General features: G+C 49.7%; 1 protein-coding gene across 7 annotated transcripts in view; it reads right to left on the bottom strand.

Annotated features, from left to right (window-relative positions):
• Syt3 (synaptotagmin 3) overlaps positions 1-13714 on the bottom strand; it is a 14610-nt gene extending 896 nt beyond the window's left edge. Inside the window, exons 1-9 of one of the 7 annotated variants that reach the window (XM_075953155.1) lie at positions 13646-13714; positions 12881-13024; positions 11692-11862; positions 7754-8279; positions 5961-6336; positions 4897-5115; positions 2878-2998; positions 2595-2766; positions 2368-2500 (exon numbers count right to left, since the gene is read on the bottom strand). In XM_075953155.1, coding sequence (XP_075809270.1) covers positions 2368-2500; positions 2595-2766; positions 2878-2998; positions 4897-5115; positions 5961-6336; positions 7754-8279; positions 11692-11842 — 1698 coding nt within the window. In that variant the 5' untranslated portion in view covers positions 11843-11862; positions 12881-13024; positions 13646-13714. Of the gene's footprint in view, positions 1-2367; positions 2501-2594; positions 2767-2877; positions 2999-4896; positions 5116-5960; positions 6337-7753; positions 8280-8431; positions 8524-11691; positions 11863-12880; positions 13182-13375; positions 13589-13645 lie in introns of those variants that run through there. The other 6 variants (XM_075953152.1, XM_075953153.1, XM_075953156.1 and 3 more) reach the window with 6 other exon arrangements.
• Between the last annotated feature and the right edge of the window lie 13368 nt (positions 13715-27082).

Here is a 27082-nt window from a genome sequence, read left to right as displayed (position 1 = left end):
CATTCTACCAGTGGGGGAACTCAGCCACAAAAGATAAATCCCTATGAATGCAAGAAAGACAAGGTTATGGAAAGGGGCCTTGAGGCGGGTCTGGGACTCAGAAGTTTGAGTTTCTGGGTACTGGGGAACTGCACAGAAGTGACAAGCAGGCTACGGGCAGAGGCTGTCTGGGTGGAGGCTCTGTCTGTGGCCACACACAGCACCATGGGCTGAAACTCAGGGGCTACGCACACTTTCCTGTAAAGGGCACCCTGCAGCGCCTCCTAGTGCTGGCAGTGTGGCTTCCTGGAAGTTTCCAGAGAAGTGGAGTGAGTGAGGTCATTGGATCAGAGACACCGCCTCTGTTCTCACAGTGGGGTCTCTTTCTCAGGATCTCAGTCCAGGTTGAGCTCAGGCCTTGGCTGTTCAACCTGCTGGAAAGGGTGTGTGTGTGTGTGTGTGTGTGTGTGTGTGTGTGTGTGTGTGTGTGTGTGGAGGGGGATGATTCACAGTGGAGAGGGTGAGGGTTAGCCTCAGCCTCAGTCTCAGGGTTAAGGTTAGCCTAACTCAGACCATGGTTAAGCTTAGCTTCAGACCCAGACCAAGGTTTAAGGTTAGCCTCAGAATCAGACTCAGATTTGGACGAAGGGCTAGCTTCTGACTCAGACTCACTCCATAGCCCAATCAGACCTGGAGCTGACTCTGTAGCCCAGGCTGGCCTGGAACTCAACACAGACTCTGTGTCTCGTCCTCCCGCGGCACACCCCTGTTTAGACACAGTTTCAGGGCAGAGTTTTCCTCAGCATACCAAAGTGATGGAAAACTACTAAGAAACAAAGAACCCGAAACAAACTAAACATAACTTACAAGTAATTTTACATTCTTGGCTTCAGTGAAGACAAATTTGTCAATATTTCTCAAGCGGACCCCTGGATGAGCATGGCTGTGTGTGCGTGCTGTGCATGTGTGTGTTGTGTGAGTGTACATGTGTGTGCAGGTGCACACGTCTGCGAACACACATACAGAGGCCCTCTAGAGGTGCTCTCTCCCTATGTCCTTGAGACAGGGTCTCTCCCTGAGCCAGAAGCTTATCACTTCAGCTAGGCGGCTGGAAGTGAGCCCTGGGACCTGGCTGCCTCTGCCCCAACACTGTGGTTGCAGCCACGGCAGCCGTGGGTGCTGGGTACTCAGACTCAGGTCCTCAGGCTTGCAGGGCAAAGCTCGTACCCATTGTGCCATTTCCCCACCCCCACTTTGTGCTGGAGACAAAGTCTTCTCCTGTGGCCTGGGCTCCTCAATCAGGCTGTGCTGGACAGTGAGCCCCAAGCTCTCATCTTTGACTCCTGCCATGGGGTTTCAGGGTGTGACTCCTGGCAGACTTTTGCCTGCGTTCTGGGGATTTAAACAGTCCTTGTGCTTTCACGGAAGCGCTTTACAAACAGAAGTGTCTTTCCAGCCCCAAGGGAACAAACAGCATCTGCTAGGCTGATAGGCGGTGACCCAGCTTCTAATACAGAAGGGGACTGGGGAGGTGGCGAAATGGCTAAGAGCCCTGGTTGCTCTTCCAGAGGACCTGGGTTCTGTTCCCAGCGTGCACAGGGTAGCTACCAACTGTCCATAAGCCTGACTCCAGGGCGTCCATGCCCTCTTTTGGCTTCTGCGGGCACTGTACAAACATGGTGTGCAGACATGCAAGCGGGCAAGACACCTGCACATAAAATACAGTTTTAAAAAAAGCTGCCCAGTCTCCTCAGCCTGTGTCCCCTTCCACCTTGTCCGCCTGCACCTCCTCCTAAGACCCTCCCCAATGCCCTCTCTTCTACAAAGTCCTCCCAGGGCCTGTGTGGAAGGCCTTCTACCTCAGAAGACTCAGACTACAGCCCCTAGGCACGAAACAAACACACACACAGCAGTCTTTACAATAGACGCTACCCCGTGACATTTTTTTGTGCTGTGTTTTGGATTTATTGTTGTTGTTGCAAGTGTGGTTTGTGGTGTTGGAGACCAAACCACGTGGCAAGCAAGTGCTCTGTTGTTGAGCTACGCGCTCCTGCCTGATATTTTATTCATTAAAAAATTGTTCTCACCCGCTACACCACCATCTACTAATATTCACACCTTGCTCTGAGGGAGAGAAAAAAAAAGGTTTTTATCACTGAGTTCCTTCCTATGTGTTTAGCATATGTGGGAAAGAATAGCAGCTGCCCACTGCAGAGCACTTGACAAACTGAATCCTCCCAGCGGCCCTCACCACAGCTGTTAGCCCCAAGTGAGGGAAACAGGACCGAGGGGCTGAGTGACTTCCCCTAGCCCCCAGGCGGTCAGCACGGGCAGATGGGGTCCTCACTGGCTCCAGTGCCCATGCATGGCAGAGACAGCCTCACCTACCTCCACTAGCTGGTGCCAGTGCTCCACGGGCTTGCGAGGGTTCGCCAGCATCTCCGCCCAGTGCTCTCTGCCGTGTGGGTCTGCAGCCTCCGGACCCACCCGACACACACCGATCACCTCGTTGTGGCCGATGCTGGGGATTGGGGAGGTGATTAGTGGGAGGGTCAGGGAAGTAGCCAGCCACACCCCCACAATGCCTTGCCCCCCGCCTTGTCGGCGCCTCTCACCAATCATAGTCCACCACTGCGATGCTGAGTCCCACATTCTCCACACTCTCGGGGGCCACGTCGAACACCAGGGCCTCATTGTATGTAGGGTTCAGCGTGTTCTTCTTGATGGAGGTCTTCCGTTTCTTCAGACGTCGCCCCTCACTGATCAGAGAGGCTTTCACGTAGGGGTCTGCGCAGAGAAGCCGTAGGACTGAGCCGAGGCCTCAGGCCCAGGGGACAGGGCCTTAGCCCTCCTGTCTGGCAACCCAACCTTCTTCCTCAGGCCTCAACCCGCACACACCTGAGAAACCAGTGAGGTCCATTGCTTTGAGGTTAGAGGCTTTAATGATGGTCACGGTGAGGCGCCCAGCCGTGGGGAGGTAGCAGAGAGAGAAGTTGAGCTCCCCAAGATCTGCCTTTTCCTGCAGTGGAGACAAGGGGCAGCGTGTGACTCTCTCTCCATCCCGCCTCTCTCTGCACTACTGCTAGGTTCCTATGCACGGAACAGTCTGACTCTCGGCCAAGGCCCCACAGCTGCCCTGCCACAGCTGATCACCACCATCAAAGCCTGTTTTTGTTCTGTAAAGGAGAGAGTGAGTGGGCCACAGGGACCAGGGAAAGGAGAAACGAGAGAGAAAGAGAAGTGGGTAGAGATTGGAGAGAGACAGAGCTGAGAGAAGGTAGACAGGCAGAGAGAAAGAGAAGTGGGTAGAGATTGGAGAGAGACAGAAGATTGACCTGGGTGGGGGGCAAAGACCAAAAGAGAGAAGCAGTTGAGACTCAGAGACCTAGAGAGAAAGGGGAGCAATCATGGCAGGTGTAAGTCATCAGGATATTAGGGTGCAGTGTTAGGGGACACAGGAGCTGGTGAGACACCATGACACCAGGATTCGGTGGTAGGGGACACGGGAGCTGGTGAGACACCATGACACCAGGATTCGGTGGTAGGGGACACGGGAGCTGGTGAGACACGATGCCGAAGCTAAAGGGCCGGGGATGAAACCAGGTGAGGAGGGAAGGGTTTCACTAACAGAACAGCCTGGGGAAAGCCTGGACAATGGCAAGCAGTCTGAGCAGGGTCTGAGTCAGTGTAGGTCAGAGGCTGGCGGCCCTAGGGGATGGGTCCCGGGGCTCCGGCCACTGCATCACTGTGAAGAAAGGAGCGACCGGCCTCCTGGAAGTGCCGTTCTGCTCTTGTGTGTCTCCTGTGCTCTGAGGGAATCTTCACACCCTTAAGCCATACAGAAAGGAGGCTCTCTGCTGGGCTACGTCTGTCTCTTCTCTTTGTGGCCTCCAGCTACCAACCCTGTCCCCTCTGAGTGTCTGGTCGGTCATCCTTGGCAATTGCTTCTCTAGGTCTCTCTGTCTCTCCTACCTTTTCTCAGGGCTTCCCCACTCTGGGGGGGCGTGGGTGGATGAGTGGAGGAGAAAAGACCTTAGCTAAGGAACAGGAGGCTTGGGCAGGAGACACGGAGGAGGCATGGGTGACATGCCTCAGGTGACAGCAGGGTGGATGTGAGTTCCTAAAGACAAGCAAGCCGACCATGGAGAGCTCCTAACGAAGCTGCAGGCACCTGCTTCAACCATCACCCTGACAGCTGAGGACCCTGGGGCTCAGACCTGCCCTCTCCTGATATGAGGCTATTCTTGTCTCACTCCTCAGTCCCTGGCTTCCCCAGAGTGGCAGGAATTGGGGTTGGGTGCTCGGCCTGAGAACTCAAGGACTGGGGACACTCAGCCAGACCTGGGCATGGCACTGGTGCCGTAGAGGATGAGAGGTCCCTGGCAGAAGTCATAAAATCAGGGTCAGGGGTGTGGGCTCTTTGTACTGATGCTGGGAAAGCAGAAGAAACCCAGTACATCAGATAGCTGAAGATCCAGGTGTCAGGATTCCCAAGAAACCCCAAAAAGGCAGAAGGAAAGACTATGAAAGGGTTTGAAGGGAAAAGAGCTTCAGAGATGGCCTGAGCACCTGAGTCTGGAGACGAACAAGGAGATGTTAGGAGGAGACATGGTGGGGGAGGGGAGGATGCGTTACACAGTGACATCTGGACCAGGGATGCAGTGTGAAGATATCTGGGTGGGAATCTAGGCCCAGGGCCTGACAATAGTGCTCTATAATGTTGAAAGGGCAGGGAGCCCCCTCCGAGTCCCTCTACCACCCTAGCTTCGATGTCTGCCATAGTCCCTGCGAAGTGATGCTTCTAACACTCGGGGTTGGGAAATGGAGAGGTGGTAAGACCCAGGGTGAGGAGAGTGACAGCGGGGGGGAAGGGGGGGGCATGAGATGCAGAGGGCCCATGTGGGTGGAGCCACTGACCGAGCCACCTTCCAGGATGTCCCTCCAGAGTGGGCGGTCAGGGGGCTGCTCAGCCAGCTCCAGAAGGTTGTCCAAAACCACCTGGCCAATGAGATCATGCCGCGAGAAACGGTCAAAGTCGTAGACGCTGAAATGCAGCTTGCGCTGCGCCAGCTCGGCCAGAGGCACCGAGAACTGGAATGTCTCGTTGAAGACAGGGTTCAGTGTCTTCCTGTGCACCTGGGGGTGGAAGCAGAGACAGACAGAATGTCCACTGGTGTTGTTTCCAGAATCAGTAGGCCATGTGCTCCATGTCTACCCCATGTGCTTTGTCCCAGCCTCCTCCCTCAGACCCAGGAGATCTCCCGGGCCTCCTCTTTAAGACACAGGACACAGACTTCAGCCCTCTTCCCTGAGAGCCACAGAGCCAGGCCCAGTCCTCCTCCTTCAGTCATGGGGGTCCTCCCCAGCCCTCCTCCTGCAGGTGTGGGGGTCCTCCCCAGCCCTCCTCCTGCAGGTGTGGGGGTCCTCCCCAGCCCTCCTCCTGCAGGTGTGGGGGTCCTCCCCAGCCCTCCTCCTGCAGGTGTGGGGGTCCTCCCCAGCCCTCCTCCTGCAGGTGTAGGGGTTCTCCCCTGTCCTCCTTCTGCAGATATGGGCGTCCTCCCCATCCCTCCTCCTGCAGATATGGGCGTCCTCCCCAGCCCTTCTCTTTCAAGCCCAGAGATCCATATCCCAGGCCTCCTCCATAAGACCTAAGATTCCTCCAAAGCCTTCTTCCTCAGATCCAGGTCCAGGCCCCTCTCGTCCCCCGTCAGACCCAGAACTCTTCCCCCGATACCAGGAGTCCAGTCCTCACCTCCCTTCTTCTGACCCAGGTGACTTCCCCAGACTCCTCCCTCAGACTCATGGTACAGACCTCAGCCATGTTTCCTCAGATCCAGGGCTCCAGGCCCTTGCTCTCCTCCCACAGACCCAGGGATCCTGACCTCAGCTCTCCTCCCTCAGACCCAGGAGTCCTCCTTAGCTCCCTCCCTCAAACCTGGTGGATCCCACACACACTGTGAATCCTTCCTCCTTGCCCTGACCTTGGTCTGAAACTTCTTTTTGCGATCAGGCAGCAGGTAGATCTTGACATAGGGGTCTGAGAACCCATTGGAGTCCTTTGCTGGGAGGTCCAGGGCCTGCAGGATCCGCACCACGAGCTGGTCAGAACCATAGAGATACCGCAGGGCAAAACTGATGCGGCCACAGGGTGCCCCTGCCTCCCCAGAGCCCCCGCCGCCTCGCCGGCCACCAGGTCCAGTGCCCTGGTACAGCTCTGGCTTGATCTGACCGATGAGCTTGGCTTTTTCTTCACCGCCTGGCAGGGGTAAGGGCAGTGCAGGTGGCCGTTCCTCGCTGCTTGGGTCTGCTTGGGTGGTCAGGGTCTGCTGGGTGAGGGGCCGGGGCAGGGCTGGGTACCTGTGTGTCAAGGGGAGATCAAGGTGAGATGCAGACCTGTCCTTGACTGGCTAAGACACCTGTGCTTACTGAGCCTCAGTTTCCCCATCTACAGCAGGGATGTTATCACATTTCTAGTCTAACTCCAGAGGTCATCTGGACTTCTTCATTCTGATACCCTACCAGATCCTCCAAGTCATCTTCAGCTGACCTCCCACCTCCCAAGTCTGTCACTGCTGTCTCTGTGGCTTGTTCTTGGCTGAGCCTGTTCTCTGCCCGCTCGGGCTGCTGGTCTTCATTTCTCCCTCCCTAGATGGCTCAAGAGTTGGCACCTTTCCTCCTTGGTTCACACCCTGCTGTGGCTCTCCAGTGCCCTCAGGACACAGCCTTTACCCCTGCCACTTCTAGCCTTGGCTGGTCTGGTGTCTGCAGCTTCACATCCCAGGCTTGGTCCAGATCTGCCTCCTGCCGCCTCCCAGCTTCCCCCATCAAGAACTTGCCCTCTTTTGTCCTCACTTTCTCTGGCCTGAAAGTGAGGACACGTGCTCCTACCTGCACATCTGTCTTAGCTTCCCCACCACGTCTGTCCAGGTACCTCTACCTCCAGGGAATTTTCAGCTTCCTCCAAGCCTGGGCTGGGATCTCTGTGGGGCTCTGGCAGTGCCCAGAGCTGCCTCCCTGTCTTCCTAACTCATACCCCTTGGACTGTCAGAGCCCGAGAGTGGAGGCCTGGGGCACAGCATGCGTCTCTGGTCCAGTTCCTACCATACCCTAAGCTTACATGCACACAATGAGGAAGACAGAACGATCAGGTGAACACTGGGCCCAGGCTACTAACCATAGCTCACACTGAATGGGATCAATAATTTCCTACCCCTCAGAAACCACACACCCCTGCCCCCAGTGCTGAGACTGAACCTAAGGCTTTCGGGAAGCTAGGCCAGAGCTCTGTGCAGGACCCCACCCTGGCACCTCACAAGGGACCTCTCAGTCACACCCCCACTCTCTCACTGGGAAATTCTAGGCAGGTGCTCTCCCACTGAGATGCATCTTAGCCTTCTTTCTTTTTTTTTATTTTATCTTTTTTTTTCTTATTTCATTTTAAAACCAGGTTTCACTAAGTGCCCAGGCCATCCGAAAACCTTAGCCCCTCCTTCCTCAGCCTGTGAAATGGCCGGGATAATTTGTACACTACTATGCTAGTGTCTAACCCTGGATTCTTGTCGGCTTTGCTTCTGTGTCTGGACCCATCAACCCAAGGCCCTGTTCCCTTCCTCTTACGTCCAGGAGTCTAGGCCTCAGCTCATCCTCCTTTGGATCCAGTGGTCAGATTCCCACTACCTGTTCTGACCCTTCTGTCAGAAGGGCCAAAGGTAAGAAGACAGAGAGGAGAAGCAAAGCCTCACAGTGAAGGCCCCAGCCCAACACCATCTCTCACCTGGTGGTGTGCGCTAGACTTGTGACCTGCTGATGAGACTGGGCACTGGGCAAGCCCCCACCACTGGGAGGCAGCAGGAGCAGCCCAGAGCCTGTCCCCCCCTCAGAAGGCAGCTCTGGGGATGTCTGGCTTGGTTTGACCCCAGCGGCTACCACAGAGGCCACAGCAGCCTCTGGATATGAGTCCATGTCCAGATAGGAAGGTTCCGGAGGCTCAGCACCCCCAAGGCCACCCGGTTCCAGCAGCTCGGCAAAGGGCGGATGGTGGGCTGTGTGTGCATGATGGTGTGGGCCACCCAGCAGGGGGTGGCCTCCAAGGCCGGCTCCCAGGTGGTGCCCACCACCTCCTACCAGGCCTGCCAGCCCAACCCCAGGGGCAAGATCTTTGCGCAGGGGGCCGCCCACGGCCGAGCCTCCTTTGTCCCTCCAGGGCACCCAGCACAACTTCCAGGACACGAAGAGAGAGACTCCCAGGAGGACAATGCCACAGAACGTCACGATGACCGACAGCAGGCTCACGGAAATGTCTGGAAAGAGTGAAGAGAGAGGTCAGGGATCATGAGGGGTCAGCGCTCTCCCAAGAACGTCTGGCATCTACTGTCCTGTGTGGTTCCCAGGACGACTGACTTGGAGCTCTGTGCCCATCTGTAGTCATACCGCTATATAACGGTTGCTTTACCGAGGCAGTGGGGTTCACACCACGTTCTGCAGGTAGCGGGTGGCAGGTTAGAGAAGGAAGTCCTGAAGACTGTCTCCGTCATAGGGCAACTTCTGAAGGACAAGACCCCAAAAAGCTCCGCGACAACCAGGAAAACCTTGGCTGTCTGTTCTGGGGAATCTGCCTCAGCCTCTGAGGGGTTTACAGTCCGCTCTCTGTGGCGGCTGAGGTAATGAAGGCAAATGACATCCGAGTACAATAACAAATATTTGCCGAGATGTGACAATATACCTGCCACCCCAGAGCACCCAGTGAGACCGACCACACAATCATTCCAGTGTTGACAACAGGAAGTGGAGGTCAGAAGGCGTGGTGCGATGGGGATTGGGGAGAGACCTCAGTCAGGAAAGCGCTCGCCGCACCAGTGTGACACCTGAGTTTGGCAGAGCCGGGATCCTTAGGAGCTTGCTGGCCAGTCAGCCCAGCGTGCTTGGTGAATGTGAGTCTGTTTCAAAAAGCAAGGTGGACAGTGCTTCAGAAATAATATCCGTGGTTGACCTCCTGCACAAGCAGGCACACACGCACGCACACGCGCGTGCACACACACACACACGCGTCCACACGCACGCACACGCGCGCGCGCGCGCACACACACACACACCCCACAGGCTCCACACTTTAAAACCTATGCTCTTACTGTCACACCTCAGTACTGCTTGATGAGCAGTGGCCTCAGAGAGACTTCCTTATTCAAATGGTCAGACTCATGACTGCTGTCACACGATACACACACCAACTGGTGCCTTCCACAGGCCAGCAGCATGCTCGGCATGGCCCATTTCTTAAGACCAGTGCTTTGTGTCTCTCTCAGAAATTAATACTGGGGGTGGGGTTTTGTGACTCCTCTAGTGATTGATACCAGGAGTGGGGTTCATGGATGTAACTCTTCAGGCTGTGAAGGTGACTCCTGGGGTTGGAGGTAGAATAAGGATGAGGCCTTGCTCTATCCTATATGGAGAACCGTGGTGGGTGGGAGCAGGTAACTCAGCCACTGCCACCTGGGTCATCCTGCTGTGTTCAAGGACACTCAGGAAAAAGGAAATACCTCCTAGTTCTAGATCACCTGGTGAAGCAAGAGCAGGCTGTAACGTCAATCCTTCCACTACTCTGTAACCTACATGTGATGTAGCCTATCTCTCACCTAAGACTGATGCTGTAGGACAGAGGGGCGTCTCAGGAACATGTGCCAGGCATTGGTGCAGGAAGTCTGAACTTCATCCCTCCGCCTCCCTTAGAGTGCTCCTGTCTAAGTGGCCACCCCACTCCACTGAGAGCCCTAAACGCTACTGGAAACCAGAGTCCGGGATTTTAGCAGCCTCTTGTGCATGGGAGGCACCGGGACAATGGGGGTCATAGAGGAAATGGGCCAGACACTTCCAACATTGCCAGTATAGGATTCCCCATTCAGAGAACTCTATCTAGATCCTTCAAGTCTCTCTGGCTCCCTGCCTGTCTTCACAGCCCAGAGGGTGCAAGGCCAAGGCAGCTGTGTGCCTAGAACTAGCGTGAGCCATACTGGGTAGCTGACGGCAGTGCAGAATTACATTGGGAGCTATGGGCTATCAGTTCACGCTCTGGAAAGATTAAGGGCTGCCATGTGGACAGCCCACCACATCTACCCGTGATGGCTGCTCTTCACTGTCAAGTCAACTAAATTTAGAATCACCTAGGAGCTAGGTGTAGGTGGTTCATCATTATCATTTCAGTACCTAGGGGGCTGAGATAGGAGGATTGCTGTGAGTTTAAGGTCAGCCTGGGTTACATATGGAGTTCCAGGTCAGTCTGTGCTACAGAGTGAGACCCAAAATACAAAACAAGGGGCTGGGGGTGGCTCAGTCAGTGAAGCATTTGCACTGCAAGCACAGAGGAGCCCCAGTTCAATCTCCAGACCAGTATAAAAATAGCCAGGCATAATGGTGCACGCTTGTAATCTCAGCACCCACAAACCTACTCAGGCTGGCCCACTTGGTGGGTTCAAGGCCAATAAGAGAGCCTGTCTCAAAAAGTTAAAAGGTATGTGCCAGCAGTTAAGAAAACTTGCTGTTCTTGAACTGGGTTTAATTCCTAGCACCCACATGGTGGCTCACAACCACCTGTAACTCCAGTTCCAGGGGATCGAACAGCCTCTTTGGGCCTCTATGGGCACCAGCAGGTACATGGTGCACAGACATACATGCAAGTAAAATATATAGACAAATAAAATATGTGAACAGTGGACGGCTCTTAAAGAGCTCTGACTTTCAAATGCATGCACTCACATGCACACACACACACATGTGCATACATGCACGCATGCACACATACGCACTCCCGCACACATTCACGCATACACACCAGCAGCAGCAAAATCCCAGGAGCCTGAGGCACACCTCTGTGTATGTGAGGGCATTTCCTGCGAGGATTCACGGAGTAGGGAGGACCCACCCTGGCCGGAATGCAATGAAAGAAGAGAGGCAGCTAACACCAGCATCCCCAGGATCTTCCGCATCCTGGTCAGCTGTCTGTGCTGCTGTGCCCACGGCCCTTTGCTATGATGTGAATCTTCCTTCTTTGTTTCCACCAGGAATTTGGTCATGGCAACGTAGAAGTTAATGAATACGTCACATGACCAAACTTAAAAACCAAACAAACAAAAAACCCTAAGTACTAAGGTTTCAGGGAGCTTCTCCGGTGGGCAATGTGTCACATACCAACGGTGGGAGAATTAAAGGTGACCTGTGACCTCACAGAGGACATGCTGGACAGTCATCCTGGTGTCTCCTGTCCTCTGCATCCTCCTCCGCCAGCACCCCTGCTTTTGGCTAGTTTAGTCCTAGAGCTAGGTACGATGGTTCACATCTGTAATCCCAGCACCTGGGAGACTGAGGCGGGAGGATTCAAGTTTAAGACCAACTTGGGCTCCATAAGGCCCTATCTGGTCTTCAACCCTCCCTCACCTTAAAAAAAAAAAAAAGAGGGAAATAATCGGATTCCTGATTCCTGAAGGGGATATTTGGTGGTTATAATTAGGGAGGAGGAGGCCAACGACTCCAAGGTCAGGGGTTAGATGGACCAAACACACAACTATTTCTCCCATTTCAAAGGTTTGGGGACAGAGCAGCAGCAGGCAAGATTCATAAGGGGGCAGAACACTGAGCAGCCTGCTCTGACCTTCCCAGAGTCGTTGCTGCTGTGGAGGTGCATAGAAGGCAGTGGCCAGTTGGGACCACTGGGGTTCTGACCTGCATCCGGACCCCGGGGATAGCCTCTGATTCGCAGTTCGTTGAACTCTTGGCACCTATCATTCGTATCAGCATCTCGGACCCGGGCACAGAGGTCTGAGACCAGGATGAGGGCCCGCCGACAGAGGTCATCTTCGTAGTCCCCAGACATAGCGGCCACGTGGTCCTACACTTAAGAGTGGGTTGGGAGAGAAGCAGATGGAGCAGGGAGAGTTGCAGGGAGAAGAGGGACTTGTAAAGGGGCAGAGGTCAGAGGGCAGCGGCTCAGGGACCCGGAGATGGAATTAACAGACAGGTGTTAAGGACATCTCTTGGGATCACCATCCAGTGAGAGGCATCAAGAAGCAAACAGATCAATGGAGCCACAGCAAAAGGTAGGGCACTCTCAGACTACAAGAGCATGCCCCCAGGGGAGCACAGGGAAGTCAGGGCAGGCACTCTGTGAACCAGAGTGGAAGGTGGAGTCAGGCATCTGTAGTGGGCAGCCTGCCGTGGCAGGAAAGCATTTGGGGGCAGGTGGAAGAGCTTTGGTGAAAAGCTCAGGGTGGGAAGCTGCTGGGGGGTTGGAGGAAGGAAGAGTTACACGGGGGACAGAAACCCCAAGTTGAGGGAAGGGGAGCTAAGAGGAGAGACAGAGATGAGAGAGAGAGGTGAGAGCGAAGTCAGAAAATGATGGACACAGAACGTGTAGCAAAGGGATTCAGGATGGAGAGGCTGGGAGCGGCGTGTACTTCATTATAACCAAGGCATGGTGGAGAGAGAGGGAGGGAGAGAAAGAGAGAGAGAGAGAGAGAGAGAGAGAGAGAGAGAGAGAGAGAGACGGGGGGGGGGGGGGGGGAGAGGAGGTGAAGAAGGGCAGGAGTGTGGCAGAAATACCTTCCAAAGAGACAGGTAGATCAGAAGGGAGAGGAGATGCTGAATTCCTAGTCCAATAGTCAGACAATGGCTGGAGACCTCAGACACAAGGCAAGAGAAGAGAGTTGGGCACACAGATAGACAAACGCATGGTCAGAAAAAAAGAGAACAGGAGCAAGAGGTGGAGGTGGGAGAGGAGAGAGTGACACAAGGTTTGGGGCTAGACATCAGACATGGGTGGGAAAGGGGGCCTGGAAGGAAAGAACAAGAGCCAGCCAGAGTCAGGTGAAGGGACTGCTGAGGAAGACTCCGACTCGGCCAGGGTCAGACTCACCTGTGCTTACCCCTGCCTTGTCCTGGGTGGCAGCCGAGGTGGCGGAGGGCGGTAGCCCATGGGGGTTGCAGGATGGACGAGCCTAGCCGCTGCGGACCGGTCTCCACGCTTGCCAGGTGCAAAGAAGGGGGGCTGGTGTCTGATCTGTGGACCCAAACCGGGAGGGAAAAAATCAGCTCAAGTTTTGCGTCTTGCCCTACTCGAAGTAGCTGGGCGACCCCAGGTGACCCCAGAGAGGTCCAGCCGCCCCCTTCCACCTCCTGGCCCCCAGCAGCCAGTTAAACGCTTCGGGACTACAACTCCCAGCAGGTCTTGCTGCTAGTGCTACTGCGGTTTCATCGCACCGGAGCTGCAAGGGCTTCTGGGAGTTGAAGTCCTCAATGCATCTCTGGGCTGCAGAAGATGAGATTTTTTTTTTTTTTTGAGGGGGGTGTTGGAAGGGTTAAAATGTCAGGGTCCCAAGACGCTGCAGGAGAGGTGAACGGTGTCCAGGACCTTGAAAGGTCACATGGCTCTAATCCTCAGGGGGCCATGGAATAGGTCACTGATCCCCATGCCCTGGGGATGGGTGGGCGAGGGGTGGAGTGCACCCAGGTGTTTGGAATCAGGATCCCCCTTTTTCCAGGGCCACGTGCCCCTCCCTCGAGTTGTCACTACAGACTCCAGCTCCCCAGCTTCAGATGCGCCCCTCTACGCACCGACCTCTTCGGGGCCGCCCCCTTGGGATGAGGCTAGGGCGGGGGAGGGGGGGAGGGGCGGACTCACCGGAGCCGCGGATGCTGCAGCCCAGCGCGTGCACCCGCCCGCCCGCCGCGGTGCCAGCCTGGCTCCTCCCCACACCGGTCGCAGCTCCTCGGCTCCTCCCTCAGGTCTCCCCCTGCTTCAACCCAAGCAACCCAAAAGTCAAAATTGCTGTATCCACAGTGTGCATCTCCCTGGACAATGGCAGCACAGTTCCACCCAGTGCGAGGCCACCTGAGGGACCTAGAAGGCTAGGACTCAGAAAGTCCCAGGCCACAAATACTCTGTCCTCCAGAGAGCCGGACCTCAGGGTTTGCAGTTGAGCAGGAAGGAATTCAAAGCTGGCCACAGGAGGTCTCAGGTTTGAGGTAGAACCACAGGCACTAGATTTGAATCCTGCCATGGACCCCTTGAGACTCGAAGCATCCCAAATCCTGATGTCCAGCAAAATACAATGAAATTACTCCTTAGGGACGTAGTTTCAGAAGCCAGCCCATGTACATCAAGCGCTGGCACCAAGCAGGTGCTAACAACTACTTACGGGCAGAAAGCATTGGGTTTTGCCATATGAATACCAGCTAATGATAATTTGCCACTCGCCGAGGTAATCAGTTCAGAGCTTTGAAGACGTCTGCTCGCGGCATCTTCACTTTGGCAGACGGAGGAGTGCAGTCGTGTTATTCCCGTTTCACAGACCAACTGAGGCCCATAGCGATCCAGTCCCTCCGACGGGGTCCTCATCTGAAAGTTGCCTTGGAGGTCCCTGTCTCACCCATTGCTATTGTCCTCCCTTTTCTTCCAACCAGTTACACAAAATAAACACAACCTCCAAGGGCAAGACTGATGGCTGCCAGGCCTGGTGGCAGAGGTCTCTCATCCCAGTCACTCTGGATGGTGAGGGAAAATAGCAAGTTTCAGGCCAGTTCAAGGCCAGCCTCTGTAGATTAGTGAGACCCTGTGTCAAAATGAAAAGAGGGCTGGGGGTGTAGCTCAGCAGTAGAACCCCTGCCTAGAATCCCCCAGAGAGGAACTGGGGCATTGCTCAGTGCTAGAGCATCTGCCTAGAATCCTGTCCTGTGAGGGACTGGGGGCACCGCTCAACAGTAGAACCCTTGTTTAGTAGAATCTCCCCGTGAGGAGCTTGAACTATCGCCTGGTGGGAAAATGTTTGCTTAGCATGTCTGAAACCTTGGGCTCAATGCGACCCTTTTAACTAGATTGCCCTCCCCCACTGTAACCTATGCACGCATTTTGCAGTCATCAGAAGCCTCCAGAAAGATTCCTGGCTCCATCCAGGGCCCCAGGCTTATGCTTCTAGCTTCCCCTCAGTCCGAGGAAGCTTGCAGGGACGTCTGCCCATCAAAGGTGTGACTGGCCTTAGCGGTTAGTCCCAGCCATGCAGCTCAGCCTGACCAGGGTTCATGAGAAATGCCTGTGTGGGGAGACACAGACAGTGACATACACACTCAGAAATGTGCTCACAGATGGGCTTGCCAGCTTCGCATGACACGTTTCCAGAGAAACACTGTGAATCTGAGGCGGCTCCAGCATGCCGCGTCAGCTGCAGAAAGAACTAGCCGTCTGTGCGACTCAGGAAAATGCACTTGTTCAAACGCAAGTTCAGCACACGACGCAACCTGGGGTGGCTTTATTTCTAACTGCCTTAGTTTCCCTCTTTGTAAATGATGAGGATTTCTTTAATTAAAACTATTTTTTAGACACAAGATTTACCATAGAACCCAGACTAGATAGGAACTAGCAATCCTCTTGCCCCAGCGTCCTGAGTGCTAGAAATACTGGCCTGGGCCACTAACCTTCCCCCAAGATGATGATAATTGGTTCACATGTTTGCCTATGTGCATGCGTGTGTGCGTGTGTGAATGCATGCACATGCATGTGCATGTTTCAGGGTGCTATCTATCTTGTTTTTGGGGGGAGACAGGGACTCACCAAGTAGGCTAGACCGGCCGGCCGGCCTGTGAGTCCCACAGATCCATGTGTTTCTGGCACCCAGAGCTGAGATTAAAGGAGGGTGCCACCACCCCTGACTTTTCACGTGAGGGGCTGGGCTTCAAACTCATTTTGAAACACATTAAGCACTTTACTAATGGGGTTTCAGTCCAGCCTGATAATCATAATTTAAATAATCGGATAATACAACATTATTTTGAAGACTAAAGTATCTCGAGTCCTGCCTGCCCAGTGAGGACAGAAAGTGTAGCTCAGTACTAGAGTGGCTGTCTAGTGACTCTCAGGGGAGGGCCCGAGGTATGCTTTCACGGTTGGCGGTTAGTGCTGTCAGAACAAGAGGTTATACTTGTGCATTTATTCCTTAGCGGCACTGGCAGGTGAGAAAATGGAGGCCCTAGAGGGCAAGTACTCACCTCACACAGACGGCAAGTGGCCGAGTTAATGTGAAAGTCACTTTAGGCCTGCATCCGGAACCTTGATTTGACATGCATCTGGAACCCTGATTTGCATCTAGGATGTTAGAGGACCTTGGGTGTGAAGCACGGGAACCAGGAAACAGAGTGAGCTGGCTGTCTTCATCCTACTTGATTCACAGAAGAGGAAGTAATACAGTCCAGCGGTTCTTTCCAGGGAGACAAGGTGGCTTAGTGGGTGAAGGAGTTTGCCACCAAGCCTGATGATCTGAGTCTGATCCCCAGGGCTCACGCGGTGGAAGGAGAGAACCGACATCCCCTGGAGAGGCATTTCAATTGTATTTTAATAAACATAGACTGCCCAAAGATCTGAGGGAAAAACAGCCCCACTGGTCACTCTCACAGACCAGATCATGGTGACACACACCTTTAATCCCAGTAGCCACACAAGTTGCCATAGAAATCAGGTGCTGCATGCTTTAATCCCAGTGGTACACACCTTTAATCCCAGCCCCAGAGAGGATTACAAAACGGGGCGAGACAGCTCTCAGACAGTCTCCTTCTGAGATTCTGGGAGGCAGGATCGCCATTTCAGTCTGAGGTCAAGGCAAGAGCCAGTAGCTGGCTGTTTTGCTTTTTGAATCTTCAGGTTGAACCCCAATTTCTCTCTCAGAGTTTTTATAAATCATGCTTCCATCCCCAAGTTATCCTCTGATCTACACATGTGTGCCGTGGCATGGGTGTGTAAACACACAGAGAAGATACAATGAGGAAAATATTTTTTTTAATTAAGAAAAGCTGACATTGAGAGTACTGACTAAGGACACAGGTGAGGACCACCTTGGGGCTGCGCAGGAAAGTCCATGGCACCCAGTGCTGAGAAGGATGTCAAGGGAGGCTTCTGGATGCACGAGCTGATCTCAGGGAACAGTGGGGCTTAGGGTAGGAAAAGATGGAGGGAGGAGGCTGCGGCGGTTTGAATGAGAATAATCCCTGGGCTCATATGTTTGCGTTCTTGGTCCCCAGATAGTGAAACTGTTTGAAAAGGATTAGGAAGTGGCCACATTGGAGTAGCTGTTGCCTTGTTGGATGAGGAAAGTCACTGAGGGTGGGATTTAAGCTTTCAAAGGTCCACATCAGACTCAGTCCTCCCCTCTCCGCCTACAGCTTGTGGATAAGATGTGAGTTCCCGGCCTCTCCTCCAGAGCCGTGCCCACCTGCCTGCTGCCATGCTCTCGCCATGATGGAAGCGAAAGTAAGACCCCAAGTAAGTGCTGCCTGGTCACAGCGCTTGAACAATAATACTTGACGGAGGAGAGGGGCCGGGCCAGTCAGTGAAGATGGCATCACGTTGCTCTTTCATTCTCTGATGTCCACACTGCCTGGGTCGGTGCCCGGCACATCACAGACACTCACCAAACTGAACAAATGGATGAACAAGCTGCCGGGAAGGTGAATAAAGAAGAAATGGGTGGGTGAATGGTGTGATGGTTTGAATGGATGAGAACTGTCCCCCACAATGTCATGTGTTTGAACTCCTGGTCCTGAGAATTCTCCCCCATCATGTCACGTGTTTGAACTCCTTGTCCTGGTTGGTAGTGTTGCAGAATCTTTTGGAGATAGAGTCTTGCTGTAGGAAGGTGGGCTTTCCAGTTCCCTCTTGCTGCTTCCTCTTTGTAGCTGAAGACGAGACCTCTCAGCTTCCTGCTCTGACTGCCTTCTGTCCTGTCCCCTCAGCCATTGTGCACTTCCCCTCCAGAATCAGAAGCGCAAATAAACTTTTCTGTAAGTTGCTTTTATCCATGGTGTTTTATCCCAGCAATAGAAAAGTAGCTAACACAGATGGAGGAATGGAGAGACGGATGGGACTTGGGTGTCTGGCTGAAGGACAGTGGAGGGAAGGACTGATGGATGATTGAAAGCCTGGAGAGAGGAATGATGGGTGGATGATGGTGTTTATGGAGGAGATGGGAAGAGTAAATGATGGGGTAGTGGGTGAACAAGTGAACAAGTTTGCACAAACCCCTTTGTTTTCCTTCCCACAATCTCTTGAGGTATTCCCTTCACCCACCCATTTCTGCCTACCTGCTGGGAACCCCTTGTGGCGCCACCCAACACCACCTGAAAAACCAGTACTTGCGGTGGACCAGGATAGGCCCTGGGGTTCAGAGAGACGTCATAGAGATCCACACACAGCCCTGTCTGCAGATAGATGCCCATGTTCTCTCCCAGTGCTCAGTAGCAAGAGTTGACCCCAGAAAGAGGTCAGCCTAGTTGCCAGGGTTTGTGCAGAAGCAAGTGGGAAAGGAAACCCTCCAAATAGGGCTGCAGTCAGTGCAGCCATGGGAAAGGAAACCCTCCAAACAGGGCTGCAGCCAGTGCAGCCATGAGAAAGGAAACCCTCCAGACAGGGCTGCAGCCAGTGCGGCCATGAGAAAGGAAACCCTCCAAACAGGGCTGCAGCCAGCCTTGCTGCAGTACTGACATCATTTGTGGAACTGGAGAAAATGCTGATGCAGGAATGTGGGCTCTGGGCTGGTGGCCAAGGGCTGCTGATGGCCTGACAGAGGTGGCAAGAATGGCAGAGAGAAGTGGCTGGCAGCTTGGCAGAGGGGTCAGCTAGGGAACAGAGACACAGAGCAATAGAGATGAAGAGAGAGAGGAGAGGGGAGAAGATAGAGGGAGAGATGCATTAGGTAGAGATTACAGGACACACAGAAAGAGGTAGGGACGCAGAGAATGACAAAGATGCAGAAAGTTGGGGTGAAGCTTGGTGATTCAAATTCAGAAAGAGCTGAATGTGGGAGGCATGGATGTGGGAGAGGCTTATAGGACCCCTTCCCTTCCCTGACGGGTTCTGGGTCAATGGTTATTGGTTGAGGCGAAGCCATTTTTCTTCAGTAGTGTAGCTACTGGCAAATTGTGCTCTAGTAAGTAACTATACCCATGCTCATACAAGCAATTCTAACTAAACTCAATAGGTTATGCTTCCAGCGGTTTCTGTCCCACCCTGTCCCGCAGTTGTTCAGTCCCAAAGAAACACACAAGGGTCTACATTAATTATAAACTGGTTGGCCTAGTAGCTCAGGCTTCTTATTAACTTTCTTACATCTTACATTAACCCATAATTCTTGTCTGTGTTAGCGACGTGGCTTGGTCCCTTTTATCAGTGAAGCATTCTCATCTTGCTGACTCTGTGTCTGGGTTATGACTGCTGCAGACTGAGTCTTTCCTCTTCCCAGAATTCTCTTATTCTGGCCGCCCCACCTCTACGTCCTGCCTGGCTACTGGCCAATCAGTGTTTTATTAAAATAATACAACTGATAAATCTTTACGGGATACAAGATCATTGTCCCACAGCAGGGTTAATAAAAAAAAAGACAGGAAAGAGGGAGGGGGAGGTATTTGGAAGAAGACTTCCAGAAGGATTGGGCGGGAAATAAGAGAGGTGAATGGAAGCCAGAAAGGACAATTGTAGCACAATTACCAAGAATCTTTGGGGGTTCAACCTGAAGGTCAGAAAACCAACACAGCCAGTCACTGACTCTTACCTCTACCTCAGTCCAAATTGGTGATCCAGCCTTCAGGAATCCTCAGAATGAGACTGACTGAGAGCTGCCCCTCTCATCTTATATTCCTCTCTAACGCTGGGATTAAAGGTGTGGGTTACCACTGCCTGGTCTAAGGCTGATCAAGGCGGCTGTTTTACTCTCTGATCTTCAAGCAATCTTTATTTATTAAAATACAAAAGAAACATCACTATATTTCCCCTTTGAATAAAATTAAAAAGGCTATAGCTAATATAAGAAACACTATATGCAATAAATACAATGACTTTATACATTCTATATAGAAAATAAATACATCAGCAATGTCCAGTCCATTTGCATTCAGAGAAAATACTCCATATCTATCCTATCTTGGTGAATCCAAAGTCTTGTACCTAATTTACTATTCATCAAAACTTGCTTTTTGTGTCAGATAAACATGGAAAACTATATCTAGTCTTCAACTCCCTCAGAGACCCAAGAAGGAAATAATATTAACTGAGTAAGCAGAGAGTGTGAGCAAGCTACTTCCAAAAAATGTGAGAAATGACAGAAACAGCTGGCTGCCTGGACAGTGGCCCAAAGTTCCTCTGTAATGTTGGGGCATCCATCTTCAGCCTACAGCCCTAGAATATCCGACACACTTTTCTGTGAGACAGAATATTCGGAAGGACTGTCCCTCCTTTTCTTGACAATGTTTGGCAGTTCCTCTCTTTGTGTCCTGCTTGTCCAATTAGGACAGAATACTGTCAGCAGTTGAGGCAAGGGCATTTTCTTGCCCAATGACTTACTTTCGCCACAAAGAAAGTGAACTCCATGTGGAGTTTCTTTGATACTCATTTTTCTCTGTGGTAGATTGGTGCTGCCAGGAGCAGACATGCCTTGTTGTCATAAAAAGAGCCTCTGTTATTAAAACATCTTAAATGCCATATTCTGTAGATCTCTGAAGTGTTTGAAGATGACCTGTCTATCTAAAAATATATCTTTGTTTGACACTGAAAACATAGATAATGTGACTACAAGTTTGGTTTTAATAGGTGACTAATTACTAACTTATTTCCTTACTATTCTAAACAGTTGGTAATGATAAGTTTCAAGAACTAGAAATTTGAATTACATTGTTAAATGAGTGGAAATGTATGTATAGCATGTTCTAACAAAATTAATCTCAAATTTGTATTGATATATAGAATTTGTATACACTCATATGTAAAACATTTAAAATAGTAGTCATTTTATAAAAGTAGATTCAATAGTCTACCTTTTTATCTTATATCTAGAGCCTCCTTTTTTCTTTTCAGAGTAGATTCAATAATCTACCCTTTTATTCGATCATATCTATATTCCACTTTTTTCTTTTCAAAACAAGAACCTTGAATCTAATTTCATTTGTTTAGCTTTTTCCTGACCATTACCAAAAACAACTTGTAACCAATTCCCTTCAAACAATGACAAATATCCATATTCTATTGAACAACAAAAATCAACTACCACACTGAAGATGGAAGTTTCTGTCCCACCCAGTCCCACAGCCATTCAGTCCCAAATAAACACACAGAGGCTTATATTAATGATAAACAGGCTTATTACTAACTAGCACTTATAATTTAAGTTAACCAATAATTCTTATCTATATTTAGTCATGTGGCTTGGTACCTTTTCTCAGTGAGGCACTCTTATCTTGCTTCCTCTGTGTCTGGGTTGCAAATGACTTTCTGTATTTCCTCTTCCCAGAATTCTCCTAGTCTGGTTGCCCCACCTCTACTTTTTTCCTGGCTACTGGCCAATCAGCATTTTAATAAATGAATACAAATGACAAATCTTTTTTTAAAAAATATTTATTTATTTATTTGGTATGTATACAATAATCTGTCTGTGTGCATGCCTGCAGGCCAGAAGAGGGCACCAGACCCCATTTCAGATGGCTGTGAGCCACCATGTGGCTGCTGGGAATTGAACTCAGGACCTTTGGAAGAGCTGGCAATGCTCTTAACCTCTAAGCCATCTCTCCAACCCCAAATGACAAATCTTTACAGTGTATAAAAGCATTATCCCACAGCATGTCCCCTCTTTTTCTTTTCAAAGCAAAACCTATGAATCTAATCTCCTTTGTTTAGCTTTTTTCCTACCATGATCCATAACAACTTGTAACCAACACACTAAACAAAGACAAACATCTATAATCCATTATTTTGGGGAATGCAGGCATAGTTTTCTAAGCTTCATCCTGCTGATTGTGGGTGCTGGTAATTTTATGGGGACCCAAAGAAAATTTAGGATTATGCTTAAGTCCTGACTGGAGTATTCTGTGAGGTTGGAACATCTCAGCAGCAGTCTTGAAACTGGTCTGGATGTAGAACTCAGAGAAAACTGCAGCAGAGGTGTTCTAAAACGTTGGATCATCTGAGCCGTCCACTCCTATTGGAGATTTTTCAGGGGGTCTTCCTTGATCAAACCTCATTTTTCTTGACTGAGAATAAATCCACAGTTTCTCTTTTCCTGTTCAACTTTACTTAAATTTTCTGATTTGCAACCTGCCTCTCCTGATTTACTTGTATCAGTATGGAATGCAGGGGCTTGGGTTATTGGTGTGTCCTGTACAATGTGAGGACGGATCCAATTAGTTCTCTTTATAAATTGAATTCTCTCGCTTTAGGGATCATTGTTCTTAATCTCTCCCAAAAAAAATCACTGCAAGCTCTCTGCTAGGGTTTACTTTCTTCCCATAACTTGTCAATTTCATCATTATTAAAAGATACTATAATCTCTGCTGGGTCTATTCCTGCTAATTGACAAAGTCCTAATTTACCTTTTAGAATTAATTCGGAGACTTTTTCCAAGTAAGTTTTCAGTTGTTAATTCTTCATGTGTTAAAAAGATCCATTCTAAGATAATATCTTCCCTCTGCATTAAAATTCCTGTAGGAGAATGTTTGGAGGGTAATATGACCAGAATGTAGTTAAGATTCAGATCCACATGATCCACATGTGCTTTCTGTAATTTCTCTTTAATCAAAGCCAATTCTCTGCCAGCTTCAGCTATAATTTCCTGGGACTATTTAAGGCCTCGTCACCATCTAAGATTTTGTTTAAATTAATTAGAAGCTATCCCAATAGTAGGCTGAAGATGGGAAATGTGACCTAGCAATCTTTGGAAGTCATTAAGAGTTTTTGATCAATCTCTCCTAATTTGTACCTTTAGGGGGTCTAATTTTTTTTGGCAAACCTATTTTATAACTTCAATAATCACTAAGATCTCCTTTTTGTGTTTTTTTCTGGAACAATTTGTAATCCCCAACAAGGAAAATGTTTCTTTACTTCTTCAGACATTCTTTCTAAAGTATTTACATTTGAATCAGATAGTAAAATGTCGTCCATGTAATAGTAAACTTCAAATTCAGGAAATTGCTTATGTACCATTTCCAATGGCTAAGTTACAAAATATTGGCACAGGGTGGGGCTATTTAACATTCTCTATAGGAGAATTCTTCGTTGATATCTCTTAGCAGGCTGAGAATTATTTTAAGTAGGAACCATGAAGGCAAAATTTTCTCTGTCTTTTTCTTGTAAAGGTATAGGGGGAAAACAATCTTTTAAATCAATAACTTTAAGAGGCCATCTTTTGGCAACAGAGAAGGCGAAGGAATGCCAGACTGTAGAGAGCCCATTGGCCGAATCATCTTATTAACAGCTCTAAGATCTGTTACCATTCTCCATTTTCCAGATTTATTTTTAACAACAAATACAGGAGAATGCCAAGAGCTGGTTGATTCTTCAATATGCTGAGCATCTAGTTGCTCCTGTACCAGCTGTTCTAAAGTCTGCAGTTTCTCTGTTGTTAAAGGCCATTGCTTAACCCATATAGGTTTCTTTGTTAACCATTTTAAAGGTAGGGTCATTGAATCTCTGAGGGTTCTCTAGTTGTTAGCCTGTGTTTTTATACAGCCTAAATGGTTGGTGACTGTTTTTGATAGTACCTTATAATATCCTTCCCAGAAACATGTATTGGTTTATGGTCTGTTTCTGAGACCGGAGAAACGTTAATCTGGGTATTCCATTGCTGCAGCAGATCACGACCCCACAGATTCACTGCTGTATTAGCCACATATGGCCTCAGCCTTCTTCTCTGTCCTTCTGGCCATATGAATTCAACCCATCTCTTTTTTGTTTTTTGTTTGTTCATTTGAGACAGGGTTTCTCTGCCTCTTTGGAGCCTGTCCTAGTACTAGCTCCTGTAGACCAGGCTGGCCTCAAACTCACAGAGATCCACCTGCCTCTGCCTCCCAATTAGTGGGATTAAAATCATGAGCCACCACCACCTGGTTCTTTCTTTTACCTAAACTAAAATTCCAGTTCCTAGAAATTGAATCTGCTTCCCGAAGAGGCCAATTCAGATGCCAAGATTCTGGAGTGATAATAGTCACATCTGCACCTGTGTCTAATAATCCTTCAATTATAGTGTTATTTATTCATACTCTCAGCTTTGGTTGTGATCATTTATAGAAGTCTGCCAAAATATACACTTTCTATTTTCTACTGGAATTTTTGATCCACCCCCCCCCATGGTTATTCTATCATCCAGAGCAGTATCGGTTTTTACAACAGGCACTGGACTTTCTAATTTTCCTGGGAAGGCGTGTCCTCTCAGTGACTGGGAATAACTGGGCCACATTCAACCTGGGGCCCTGAAAGAGGACCCCAAGGAATTTCTCAATGGTAATGGGTTGCCTTATTTGTTTCCTGTTGATTCATTGGTCCAGTGTCAGCCTTTGCCACATCTTCTATATAACCAGAAGTTTGGGGCCTTCTATTTGAGTCATTCTCAGATGAAACATTTTTTTTTCTAGGAATGCCCTATCTACAATTCCTTATCAGGTGGTCTGTTCTACCTCAATTAAAACATTTGTATTTTGATGTCTCTTCATACCTTTGGAAATCACTTCTCCTACTTTTAAGCCTCAGTGTTATAGTCAAAAGACTCAAAATTGGCTGTGTGTAGGATCTATTCATCCATTGGTGATGATCTGATCTTTAAGGGCCCAAATATCTTTTTGCATTCTAAACAGGCATGTTCAAAAGCCAAAGATCCAATGAGTACTCATCTAGCTTCTGGCTCTGCTGCTGATATTTGTACAGCTTTAGTTAATCTTTGCAAAAAATCACTAAATGGTTCTCTTGGGCCTTAGTATACAATTCAATTCTTTTTCTTAGTTCTTGAATCTGGTCCCAATCATTCAAGGCTGCTGTACTGACTGCATACAGACAGGATATGTTCATTGTGTGTGTGTGTGTGTGTGTGTGTGTGTGTGTGTGTGTGTATTTATATAGCTTGACTGTCTGGATCAGCATAAAAACCCTCACCAAGAATTTGATCTTGGGAGGCTTTAAAACCTCAGATTCTGCCTTCATGTTCAAGGACCTTAACTTCCTCTCTCCAATAACTTTTCCACTGTAACTGTGGACCATGGTCTAATACAGCTGAGACTACCTGAAGCCAATCGTGTGGAGTAACCTTATTTCTTGAAGCCCATGTCTTCACCTCACATATGGTGAATGCATGCCATAAAAACTACAGCTTCCTTAATATGTTTTAGATCTTTTATATGTATAGGCTCCCATTCACATTCTGTATATCCTCTGGGTATTTGCTATTTGCTGGCTTTTCAGAGATAGTAACGGGAGCTACAACTCTTCGTGAGTCATCTCTGACTCTGATTGGTACTGGCAATGTTCAGTCTTTACTGCTTATCAGTTCTGACAAGTTCTTTTTTTTTTTCGAGACAGGGTTTCTCTGTAGCTTTGGAGCCTGTCCTGGAACTAGCTCTTGTAGACCAGGTTGTCCTCGAACTCACAGAGATCTGCCTGCCTCTGCTTCCTGAGTGCTAGGATTAAAGGCATGCGCCACCACCACCTGGCCAGTTCTGACAAGTTTTTTTAATGGTTTCAAATCTATGTATCATTGTCTTTTCTGAATTTCTTGACCTGTGGATATTTCCTATGATTTCATCAAACCAATTAATCTCTGGTTCTCATCATGCACATATGATCCCAAGTTTTTACATTTTTCCATTAATGATATCTTCTCATCCTTAGCGATTATTTGGACGGCATGTAGATTGCCTTCAAGGACTGATGTTCTATCTGCTAGCCTGTCATAACTTTTTAACAGAGTTTGATTGTCAGTTCCAACAGTGTGACTCCTTTCAGATACTCTCTCAGTTCCATTCTGTAAGACTTCATAACCCGTTGACATGGAGTGAATTTTGCCTGTCGGATTACAATTATCATTTTCAATGGTATAAATCCTTCTGGCCAACGTCTCATTATAGTCTGTAAAGTCTGTATCATTTCTACAAGTTTCTCATTCTTGACTCTGTTAGCAAACCGTTTCTTTAAGAATGTATTATGAGGGGCTGGAGAGTTGGCTCAGAGCTTAAGAGCATTGCCTGCTCTTCCAAAGGTCCTGAGTTCAATTCCCAGCAACCACATGGTGGCTCACAACCATCTGCAATGGGGTCTGGTGCCCTCTTCTGGCCTGCAGGCATACACACAGACAGAACATTGTATACATAATAAATAAATAAATATTAAAAAAAAAAGAATGTATTATGACATATCAAACTAATAGCAGCTCTGGCTAAGAATGTATATATCCCAGGTAGGTCATAGCCCTCTGCTAGAATTCCCTCCACAGTAGAAATGGAAATTCCTGGGTGGTGATATTATCAGTCATTATCAGATGACTTAGCTCTTTTAAAACCCTGGTTCAGATGAGAATTTTAAGGTGTAATAACAATGTGAGCCAGTAGGTGTCACAGTTACATTACTAAAGCAATCCAGAGACCTTGGCGCTCTGGTCTTACTTGTTCTGAAGTCACAAACCTGGGAATTTTCTAAGCAGAACTCAAAACTCATACTGAAGGGATTTTTGCTAAAGATCTGCCAATCAGAGCAGCTGTGCAGCAAGCATGGTGGGCTGTGGGAGATAAGGGAAGCTGCGGAGCCACAGTAAGTCATGGTAGCTGCGCAAGGCTTGGCAGCAAACTGCGGGAACCATAGGAGTCACAGAAAGCTATGGTGGGGGGGGCACGGGAAGCTGTATGGGTGCTGTGCGGGCCGGCAGCAAGCCGTGGGTGCCACGGGAAGCTGTGGGTGGGGGAATGGGCAGGGCAGAAGAGGAGCCTAAGCCCAGGCAAATGGGAGTTGGGAGTACTAGTTTTTCTCTGGAACCCAGGTGGCTAGGTTTGGGTCTATCTCCGGTCTCTGCTTGGGGAGGGAGGAGATGAGAAAAATCCTCAGGGAAATAGCCTCAGGCATTGCAAGGTGAGGCCACCAGGCTAGCTTAGTCTGAAATAACCACACAGAAATTGTATTAATTAAATCACTGCTTGGCCATTAGCTCTAACTTGTTATTGGCTAACTCTTACATATTAGTTTAACCCATCTCTATTAATCTGTGTATCGCCACGTGGCAGTGGCTTACGGGAGATTCTAACTCGCATCCATCTCAGGCGGAGGATCCATGGCTTC

The sequence above is a fragment of the Microtus pennsylvanicus genome, chromosome 18 (assembly GCF_037038515.1).
Source record: "Microtus pennsylvanicus isolate mMicPen1 chromosome 18, mMicPen1.hap1, whole genome shotgun sequence".
NCBI classification, from domain to species: domain Eukaryota; kingdom Metazoa; phylum Chordata; class Mammalia; order Rodentia; family Cricetidae; genus Microtus; species Microtus pennsylvanicus.
This window is presented reverse-complemented; position numbering and strand designations above follow the sequence as displayed.